This window comes from Zonotrichia albicollis, chromosome 2 (assembly GCF_047830755.1).
Source record: "Zonotrichia albicollis isolate bZonAlb1 chromosome 2, bZonAlb1.hap1, whole genome shotgun sequence".
Lineage (NCBI taxonomy): Eukaryota > Metazoa > Chordata > Aves > Passeriformes > Passerellidae > Zonotrichia > Zonotrichia albicollis.
The window spans coordinates 39322108-39333424 of record NC_133820.1 but is presented as its reverse complement, the minus strand read 5'-3'; the positions used below and the strand labels follow the sequence as shown (position 1 = coordinate 39333424).

The following is an 11317-nucleotide window of genomic DNA, read 5'->3' as shown; positions in this document are numbered from 1 at the left end:
CTGAGCTTGGTTTTCCAGAAACATAAGGGTGGTGCCCAAAATAACTCCAAAGATTTTGTGGTGTGACAAGCAGGAGTTCAGGTGAGAGAGTTTTAGGTGACAGCAGATGGTTTGTGTTGCCCAGTTGCTTTATTAGTTCTTTATTTAAGTTCATAGGGAAGCAATTAGATCTGAAAAAGGGACTACACGAAGTTCATGATTGCTTCCATGGGATCACACCGCCTCTAAATTCCACAGACCTTTCCACTGCACGTGTTACAAGGTCCTGGAGGCTGGAATTTCTCCAGCAATACTTAGCTGAGGCTGGAGTTTGTCTGAGCTCTGGAGGGGATTCGAAGCAAGCACACTTTTTAAGAGCATTTATTCTTTATTCTAGAGAAAGAGCAGCAGGACTGCCAAACAACCCTAGCTTGTACTTAGCTTTGACCTGCTCAACTCCCACTGACCATTGGTTAATAGTGCCATCAGTGCTTAGGACAGCATGAAAGCAAAGGCTTTCAACCTGTAAATAACCTGGGAAACAATTACTGACTTTGTTTCTCACCCCCCTGGGTCATGAGCTGAAGTTTGCAGTAGCAGAGTGCTGCTCCATAAAGTGGAGTGTGGCACCAAACAGACTGGCAGGCTCCAGCTCAGACCAGACCCTGCCTAACAGCTCTGGGGCTGTGTCTCACCATGTCTTAAAGTTGAAACCAGACAGGGAAAAATGGTTCTCTAGAAGCTGTCTCTGTAATGAAAGTGAAAGATTAATCATGTCTCACTTGACAGACTAATCTCCAATAAGTTGAGGCAGATATAAAACGTGTACCTCAAATAACATCTAAAGCAAGCATTGCTGTGTACCCCACACTGTTACTCACCTCACAAGTGCACCTGCACACCCACTGGTCAATGAACTCTACAGATACTTTGTCAGCATTATTTAGATGCAAAAATAGCTTGAGGCGAGAGTGGTTTAGCATATGTTTATTTGCACAAGAATTTCAGCATCATTAAGGTCCAAACCCCAGTTTCCAAGGATGACAAGTGAAGACCACAGTGCAGAACAGTAGACAAAGTTACTGTGACCGATCTCACATTTGGGCTCATCACAAATCCAAATATTTCTAGTACCCTGTTTTGCCAGCTAAAAGAGGGAGAGGGAGAAAGAAAAAAAAAATCACTTCTTCCAAAGAGATGAGAGACAGGTTTTCCAAGAGCTGACTTCTTTTAATAGTAAAAAATAAGAAACATAGGAAAAAAGGGAAGTGCAGTTTTATTCAGAGAGACAAGCCCAATCCAGACATGTAAGTGAGAAAAACCAGAGTGCTCCAACCTTTTCCTCCAAAGTTTCTACTACAGACCAACATCCCACTCTGTATCTGGCTTCACTGAAAATAAAGAACATTTATGAAATACATTTAACTGTATTCAAGAAAGAGTTGAGCAAGACTTAGATGTGAGGGCTGGAAGTTTTATTATTCATTTGGCTCTCCCAATGCCCAAATTAGACCAAGCTGCTGGTGGCTGTGGTCAATTACTGCTCATTCCTGTGCCTAACAGCTACAGAATCCTGACTGAGCTGAGTGAGAGGAATGGGAAACAAGTACCATCAGTACACTGACAGTTTAGGATTAAGGCAATTTGTCCAGGTTCTCTTCTAAGAGTCCTTTCCCCAATTACTTATCTAGTGACAAGGGGAGGTCACTACTAACATCAGTGGTTGTTCTAGGAATTGGGAACCACAAAGCCTAGGCACATACCGAGTGCTTAACCGCAGAACTCGAGTCCAAAATATGGATCTTTAAGTTTCAGGTACAAAGCTTTAGGTATTTGGACTAGATTTAAATACTACCTACTGCTTTGTAGAGATTATTAAGTGAAAGCATGAGGATCTTTTGAAAAATGGTTGTTCAGAAGCAAGCAGTAGTCTTAAACTCCCAACTTAGTGATTAACTGACTGAGCTGAGGACAAACACAGCAATAATTAAATCTTTAGCAGAGTAAGCACAAACTATGCTTTAGCTTACAACTTGCCACAGTGACCATGGATCAGCACAGGGATTTTTTTAGCAAAGTGACTAAAACACAATCTTCCACCAGGTCTCTCTGGCAGCATCTCCATCAAATAAAAAAGTCTATCTTACAGTGAGGAAGTCACAGCAATAAACTGCAAGTCAAAGGGAACTTTGCAATAAACGTTGTCAACAGGTGCTTAACCCCAGACTGGCTTTGTCCAGCAGTGCTTACAAGCTATACAAGAAAACCCAGCTATTTTACACCACAGCCTAGTTAGTAGAAGCTTGATCCTGAGGAATGATGCACTGAGTGTCACTGCAGCTTTACTTTAATGCCACTCTCAGAGGGAATGTATCAGGTAACAGTTGAGGCACAGCAGTCTCTCTCTAAGCTCCACATGACACACAAGAGGTTAGAAGAGATTTATAGAGCAGAGGCATCACCAGTGCTGAGGGGTGACTGAACCAAGCAGGCATCCTAGACTTGGCCCAGGATCACCACTTTTACCTTTTAGTGCTCATTCTCAAATCACCCCTTGCAAGAGGGCTCCCCATAAACCTGACCTCAAACCAGCCAACCCACAGCAAACTGAGCCACTGCCATTGCACCATCAAGCTGCCAGCACCACCAGAACAGAAAGGGGAGCACCTGCAGCACAGTGGTGAGAAGCTACCAAGTACACCAGCTTTTCCTGCCAAGCCTGGATTATTTGGAAGGCAATGGGATGAGCAGTGCCCCAGCAATCCCTGGCACTCCAGGGTCAATGCAGCCGGCAGTGTGCAGCTTCAGGATACAATTTAACCACTCGAGGGTTTAGTATCTAAGAGCCAGGTTACAAAGCATCAGTATTTCCCACATGCCAGAGCATCCTAACAACCAGACAGGGAACACAAGAGCCCTGCAAAGCTCAAACCCAGGCACTCACTCAGCAGTTCAGAGAGCAGCAATTCAATGTGGAGCTTCCTCAGCATCAAGTTACATCAGCAAAAGCACAATAGTTATGGCATGAAACTTCTCCATAGCTCTACCTCACTAGGAATCCAATTCAGCCTTTTTTCATTCTCTAGCACTTCCTTTTCCAGGAGATGCACCTGGCCTGATGCACCAGCAGCCAAGGCATTTCAAGACTAATAAAACAAGTCTGTGTTTTCAGCTTGTGAGGACTCCTCCCAAGCATCTCACCACTTCTTCCACACAAGCCAATGCACAAAACCAGTTCCTAAAGATCAGCCATGACATCACAGAGAAGGCAGATACCTGAGTCTGAGCCCCTCTAGGCACCTGTTCACTTCTGCAATGGCTATAGCACAGGCTGGCTTCAAAAACATCCATGCAAGAGAGGACAGCAATTACAAACCCTCTAGTCTTCTTCATGGTGACACTCTATACTAGGCCAAGTATTGCTTTCCATGCAGGAGTTATTCTTGCCTAGGATTGCATTCCAGCAGTAAGCTTGCACTAAGTTTAACACACATGACAACACTGGCATCATGTTAGTTTGTAAAAAGTCAAAGTCTTGGATGACAGATGTCTTGCCTGTAAAGCACACCAAAGTCCAAGCCACAGTTAATGAAAAAGGCTGGGTTTGCTTTCCAGTTTAGCTACTTTGGCTGACTAATCAGGAAGCCTTTAATGAAAAAACCATACAATATAATCCACCAAATTATTTGTCTTTTTGCTACTAAAGTTCTATCAAAACTGTTCAGGAAATTAAGCTAAAGCCTGCTTAGCTACATACAGTCCACTTGGTAGATTGCATCCCTCCCTGCCTTCCTAAGCCAAATGAAGTCTGAACAGAGAAGCAGCCTCACTACTCTGTTGAGACAGTCTTTATGAAGTAGTTATGAAAAGTGGAAAGAACTTTTTGGTCTGATGAGGAGCAGGCCATTTTTACCATCATTTAAGTACAGCACTGCTGCTGTTTTCCCCCTTGAATGGCAACCAAACATTGGTGTTCCATCTGTTTTCTGCTCTACCTTCTAAGCCTTAATCATTTGTTGGATCAGTCACTTTGGTCTTACAAGCTTGCAGAAACAGTAATAAATAGTTACAGAAGTAATAAAAAAGATTCAGTGAACAAGCATTTTTGAACATTGCACCAGCACATAATAAATAGCTCTAAGATTTGCCTTTCTAGTCTACATCTCTGGTTAAACAAAAGAAACTCAAGATCATTGCTGTATGTATTTTACTATTGTAATTCAGTGAAAATCATCCTGTTAATAACACCACTACATAAATAACTGAGGAGTTTTTAACCTTCCTTATAAAGCCCAGGAGTCTCAAAGCAGCAAATTCAGCACACATCCTTCAGGAAGATCAGCCCTCTGTACCTCCAAGGGAGAGCATACTCTTCCAGAGACTATTCTGAACTCAGGCCCAGACTTTCAACACACAGAACTTCTGTGGAGAGCTCTGCTCAGGGTTTGTACACCTCCTCAAGCGAGGGTTAAGAGCAGTAAAAAGGAAGAATTTTACCCTAACCACTCGACATGCTGTCTCATGCAGTGACCAGGTGACAGTGATAACTCAGTGGTGACAGAAAGGCAAACCTCCAGGACCGGCCTGAAGTCATACAATACAAAATTCATTTTAGGAGGCACTTTCAGAATTCATACTGTGGCAGGAGTGCACATAATCCTGCAACTTATAGTGACTTGGGATTTTTCTTTAGGGTTTTTGTTGGTTTTGCTGCAGACCTGTGAGTAAGAAAATCTGGTCAAACCCCCAAAGTAAGAGCTGTGCTACTTTCCTACTGTGCCAAAATTGTTTTGAAAGATAGTCAGAAAAGCTTTAGCTTCGTGCTGGACTCAAGAATATTTTTCCAAGTTAATGTTCAAACTGCAGCTCCAATTCTATTTAAAGCTTAAATTACTCATTTCAAGGACTTTTTACATTACCAAGTTTTAGATTATGTTTTGGTGTGTTTTTAGAAATGCCACCTTCCAAGTTTTTGTAGTCAAGAAAAATTCAACCAGCTTATGCTTTGTGAATAGACTTACTAAACTATCTTCAACTTCCAAGAAATTAATCTTGAACTCAAGGCAGGACCACATAGCCATAGGCACTACAGGAAACAACATTCATGTCCTCTACAAGACAGACATGATCCATACTGCTACCAGCTCACACAGACACAAAGTGAACGCGACCCAAGCATAACATGAGCCCAGTCTTGGCACAATTAGTTCAAGAGAAATTTGGCCAGAACTTGGACTGAGGAAGAGTAATGAGGTTAGGAAATAGAAAGCAGAGTTCTGCTGCTACTCCAGGAGCAGCTTCTGCTTAAGGCATTTTACAGTCAATTAACCAACCCAATTTACTGTATAGTCCACTTATATCCCATGTTAACAGCCACTTCCAGAGCTAGTACAAAGTTTCTTAACTGCTCCTCTTAATGTCTGGCTGCTGGTTCTCTTCTCCCCACGAAGAGGTAATAAGGCTTTTTGGCATTTGTAGAGATACTCTTAAAGATTCATAGCAGGTCACCTGGCTGCATAATCCCACTGCACATCAGGAAATGGACAGTCTGATACAGTCACGTTTCCATTAGAGAACATCCAACTGACACTTAGTACTTGTCTATATTTACACTCCTGGCTTTCAGCAGTCTCGAGCCAGGAGCACTCGAGGGGAGCGATCAATTGCAAGGCAACCAGGTGCGGTAGGACTGGCTGTACAGCACAGGGGCACTTGCCAGGTAGTAGTTGCTGAAGTTTGCGTCGCTGACATAAGGTGCTGGCTGGTAGTAACAGGTCACATTAGTGGCATTAGGGATGATATTCTGTTCTGCCAGCACCTTGAGTGCCAGCAGAGAAATCAAATTGAGAGTCTGCCTGCGCTCATGCCCCATGAGGCAGACGGTGCTCTCATTCACCACCCGGCGCAGAATCATGAGGTAGTCGTACTTGCTCCTCTCTTCTTTGGAGAAGTGGTTCTGGAGGTAGGTCTCCAGCTTGCGCTGCTGATCCAGGATATCTGGGAAGTCTATGAAGAAGCGGGAGCACATGTAGCGCTCCAGCGTTTTGATCTCGTCCTTATCCATGGGCCTGAAGTCTCGTACCAAGAGGTTGCTGTACTTCAGCAGCCCGCCACCTCGGATCTCCTCGGGGTTTTTGGTAGCTATCAGCTTGTTCTGCAGGTGATCAAAAGCTGCTTCAAAGTCTCCATACATGCTCTCCCCAATCACAGTTGGGTGGAAGTGCTCCGACATGGGGGTTTCTGAGTAGTTATAGTAAAAGAGCAGGGAGTCCAGAATGATCTGGAACGAGTCCACACTGAACTCAAACTGCCGCCGAATGCAGTCCACAAACTTAAGCTCCACGTTTTTGCCATGCTTGTTGGAAAGCGATATCAAGCTCCAGCGGTCAGTCTCCGTGCACACTTTGACCAGCTTCTGGATGTAGGCTTCCTTCAGCGTCACAGGACTGATTTTCAGCTTGCTCACCCGTTCCGGCAGGAAATTCAACAGGGATCGCAAGACCACATCCCGGACTAACTGAAACTCTGCCTCACTTGGAAGAGAAACTTGAAAGATGAGATCCAGGTCTTTGCATCCCAGCCCATTATCCTTGACCAGGACATGACCAGCTGCAGAGCCGTTCAATCGGACGTCGTGGACCACGATGCCCGCCTCGCTCAGGCGGCTCCGAACCGTCTGGACAATGTCCTTCAGCGTTATCTGCAGCGTCGGGAAGTTCCCCCGGCCGTGGATGGGAACCACCTCGGTGAGAACCTCGTGCAGACGGCTGACCTGCTCCCAGTTCAGGACACTGCAGGACATGGAGTCTGCTCCGCTGCTTCCTTTGCCTGCCATCTTAGGGCTTTTCTTCTCCAAAGAAACTGGAGGTAGGCTATGAAAAGAAAAAGACAAGTCAGAGCTTCTGCTTGTGCTTCCTAGATCTATTCCTAGGCTCTGTTTTTCTGTCCATTCACACAGACATAAACTAGACAGAAATAACCATGTATTAATGATTATCTGCAATCTTTTCACCTGAAATGAGACACAGCTTTTCTATTGGTGCAGGCAAAAAAATATATTAGTCGCCACCGTTTTGGTTTTTTTTTTTTTTTTGTGAGGTAGAGATACTTCAGGAAAGTAGTTTGTGTCAAATGGAAATTACCAAAGATGACACAAGCTAAGGCTAAAGTCATCAGCAGCACCAGCAGAAGTGAGATGAGCTGCAAAGGACTTCTGAGAGTCAGGCTTTGAAGTTGTTTCATGATGCATATAAAGCTCAAACTGCCGTCTCCAGCTAACACAACTGTAGAACAGCCTCGGGTGTTAGTTTCAGGGCTTAGACATCCAGTCCACTGACAACTCTTAAATTATGTCAGAGATACAAGATTTCTTCCTCTACATAGAATGCTTTCCTCTCTAAATGATCCAGCATCTATCACCCACAGGATAAAGGCCAAGTACATCTTGCTCCTGCAAAAAGCTACAGCTCTTCAACATCCTGGACAGAATTCCAGCTGCAAACTCAGGTGACAGCATTCAATGGGCACTCCAGTCTTTGTAAGCAACTCTTTGCCCTTCTTCAGAGAAACTGCTGAACCAAAGTACCTTTCTAGAAATGTTCATACTTGCCCCAAGTTCTGCTCATTTGTGAGTGCCAAACAAGCTTGTAAGATCTGGGACAAATTCAGATGATGCATACCAAGCTCATATTACTCTTTTAACACCCAAAATCTCACCAACCAGACTTGGTCACAGCCTTGTCTGAACATTTTAAGCATAAGAGAATGATGTGATTAGCTGTGACAAGTGATAAGTCACTTGCCTTTTGTAGCATGGAGATACTTTCAGATGTTCTACAGTCATGCAACTCAAACTGGTGTTAATACCCTTTTCTTTTTTTAAGTGTTCCAGGTTTCTGTGTAGCCAGGTGCTTCCTGACAGCTACAGACTAATTCAGGCCTCACCTTCTTCTGCCCCAAGTACTCCTGAAGACTGCAGCTGCCAAGGTCAGACTAGTCAAATTGAACCTAATTAACTCTTGCCTACCAAGAAGGAAAACCCAAACCCTATAGCTTCACAGCATGCAATACCACAGTGCATGGATCACTTTTAAGCAAGTTTCACAGAACAGCTATTGCCATCTCAGACCTCCCCTTTTTCAGCTTTTCATTTTCGAGCAACTCATTTGACCAGCCACCTGTTTGGATGAAGACAGTCAAACCTAGAGCAAGCACACAGCAAGGTTAAAATGCTTCTGTCCTTGAGAATGAGCTGCTGCATTACAAACTGTGCTGCCATGGAACACATCAGCACCAGCAGGCACAAAACAAACCTTTGATTTGCAAGATGATTAATCTAGGACAAATCAAGAGGTTCTTCAAGCTCGATCTTTAATGCTCCAACACAGGATAAGCACAAAAGCATCAAGCCTGCCAGCAGTCGCTCTCATGCAGTTCAAGCACATTAAAGTACATTTCCTCAGTAAACTCACTGTATTCCCATTAAATCCTTCAGATCACTAAAGAACACAGGAGTCTTCCCACGACTTCTAACTAAAGCTGCAAGTGCTTTCAGCTATGGCCTCTGAAACTATTCCCTCTCCTTCTTCTCATTTGTAGCCATCTCTGCAGCCAAGACAACACACACAGCTCATTCACCAGTGACCAGAAAGGATTTGGACCAGTGCTTCCAACCCCACCACACACACTTGGTTCTGCTTGGTGACCCTCACCTAGGAGAATAATGCACATTGCTGCCCCTGGGGGGAGAAAGACAAAGTATTTCATTTCCAGTTCAGTGGAGGGTCTAATTCTCAGGCTATCAACCTCCAAAGATTCCTACCCCCAAATCACTAGTGTTTGCTTACTCGGCAAGCTTTATGTTACTGACAACAGATTCCTAGCGACTCCAGTACATTTGGGATGCTAACATCTCCCAAGCCCCTTGCTTCACTGCCAGCCATTCCCTTCGCAAGTTCTGACAGTGCAGATACGCACTCCTTGGGAAGAAAACCACTACGGAGGCAGGAGACACTAACAATCTTTAATACATAGCTAATAACGAGTGTAAAGACTATTGAACACAACACTCAAACCAGAAGCAAAAAAAGAGCGAGGACTACACACCTTCACCTTGGTCACGACGAGGTGCGTTACCCTGCAGCAGCAACTTTCTCCTATAAGAGATACAATTTGACACAACACCCAAAGAGTCCGCGGGCCTGTCCCGCAGAGCCCAGCGGCGCTGGGGACGGCAGGTCCGGCTCCCTGCGCCTCACGCCGCCTCCAGCGCCCACAGCCACGGCAGGAGCGCTGCCGAGCTCCCGCTCCCGGCACAGCCCGCCCCGCCCGGAGAGGGGAGAGGAGCCCCGGCCCCGCCGCTCACCCCGGCCCCGCCGCTCACCCCGACCCCGCCGCTCACCCCGAGCAAACACGCCGGCCCCGCCGCCGCCCGCACCGCCTTTATGGCCCCGCACGGCCGCCCCGCCCCGCCCGGCCCCGCCCGGCCCGCCCTCCCGCCGCAGCGGGGGCGGCTCTGGCCCCGCTCCGGCCCCGCTCCCGGCGCTCCGCCCGGGCAGCCCCGCCGCGCTCGGGCAGGGGGCGGCCCCCGAGCCCCGAACCCTCGGCCCCACCTCGGGGGCTCGCCCCGCCAACTCCGCTCACAGCGCCCAGCTACCCTCTCCCACGTAAATACAAACTTGTATATAAAGTTTGTATAAAAATACAAACTTGTCAAAGGGCCCCTCCGTTCAGGAAGGACATTGCGGGGCTGGAGCGCCTCCAAAGAAGAGCAACGAAATTGGTGAAGGATCTGGAGCACAAGTCCCATGATGAAAGGCTGAAGGAGGTGAGGTTGCTTAGCCTGGAGAAAAGGAGGTTCAGGGGAGACCTTACTGCTCTCTACAACTGCCTAAAAGGAGGATGTAGCCGCGTGGTGATCAGTCTCTTTACCAGGCAACAAGTGACAGGGGACAGCACTGGAGACAGTCTTAAGCTGTGGCAGGTTCAGGTTGGACATTAGGAAGAAATTCTTCACTGAAAGGGAGATTAGACATTGGAATGGACTATCTAGGGAGTCACCATCTCTGGAGCTGTTTAAAGGAAGACTGGATGTGGCACTCAGTGCTATTATCTAGTTGACATGGTGGTGTTGGGTCACAGGTTGGACTCGATGAGCTCAGAGGTCTTTTCCAACCTAACTGGTTCTGTGATTCTGTGAATCTGTGGGCTTGCTGAAATAAAAGAGGGCTTCCCCGAAGGCACCTTGTCCCAGACAGAGCAGCTGTCAGCAGAGATCCCAGACATCCAGCTCTGCCAAGGAGTTCTCTGTGGTGCTCGATTTGGAGCAGCCAAGCAGGCACTCATCCAGAGCCTACAAGGATGGGCTCACAAGGATGTTTGAGCAGGGCTGAAACAGCAGCTACTGGGAACTGTGGCTGATGGGCTGTGGGAGGCTCTGTGCACATGGACGGGGATGATGGAATCACTGGACAGGAATCAACTTGGAGATGCAGTGTCATAAAAATCAGCCGATGGTTAGGAGTGCTGGGTGCAAGATCGTGCGTTCTGGAGGCAAAAGTCACAATTTCTGCTGAGAACACAATGTTTCATCAAATACAGGGGTATCTGCATTCTGTTAGGATAATCAGGACTCAATAGAAGCAGGGGAAAAAATCAACACAACCTAGGGCAGGCCAGCTGACATAATCCTAGTAGAAGTAAAGAAAGTACTTACAAAGCATCGGAAAAGAAAAATCACCACTCCATCTGTTATACTGTTTGGCCATACACAGTCAAGAAAGATGAATTAAAACCTGCACACATATGAAGTAGAGCTGGCCTTGAATGAGGAAATTGGAAAGCTCCTTTTTGCCTAGCAAACACAACAGACCTGCCTTGTTTCACCAACAAAGCCAGAACTGAGCAGGAATAGGGATGGGTTAGATAATTATTTATTTTACTTCAATATTGCCCCACTGGGATAAATAACAGGAAACAAAATTACCTATTTAAATTAAAGGATAACATTGGCACAAGAATCAGATTTGAGGCAAGCTGCCATCTTGTTGTCCAATGAGATAAATCATGAGATTTGAGTCTTGCAGGAGGGAAGGGAATAAAACTAGATTTAAGGTGAAGCTAGAAAAGAAAATATGTAAGATGATTGCTTGTGATGGTATGGAGCTGGACATGAGGATCCAGATGTCTCTCAACACTTTTCCCCTATGTTTCTAAAATTAGAAAGAAGAATAGGGAACTCAAAGAGAAGTAGTAGCACACATGAGAGAAGCATAACCACTTCTAAGGAAATGTCTCACTTGGAGATTAAAACAGTGAATGATCTCACCTCTTAAGCATA

General features: G+C 45.8%; 1 protein-coding gene across 1 annotated transcript; it reads right to left on the bottom strand.

Moving 5' to 3' along the window:
* Positions 1-950: 950 nt before the first annotated feature.
* On the bottom strand, positions 951-9290 carry TENT5C (terminal nucleotidyltransferase 5C). The gene is made up of 2 exons (XM_005486079.3): positions 9085-9290; positions 951-6840 (listed from the first exon to the last, which is right to left on the bottom strand). The coding sequence occupies exon 2, from the start codon at positions 6812-6814 to the stop codon at positions 5639-5641; it is 1176 nt and encodes a 391-aa protein (XP_005486136.2). The 5' UTR covers positions 6815-6840; positions 9085-9290; the 3' UTR covers positions 951-5638.
* Between the last annotated feature and the right edge of the window lie 2027 nt (positions 9291-11317).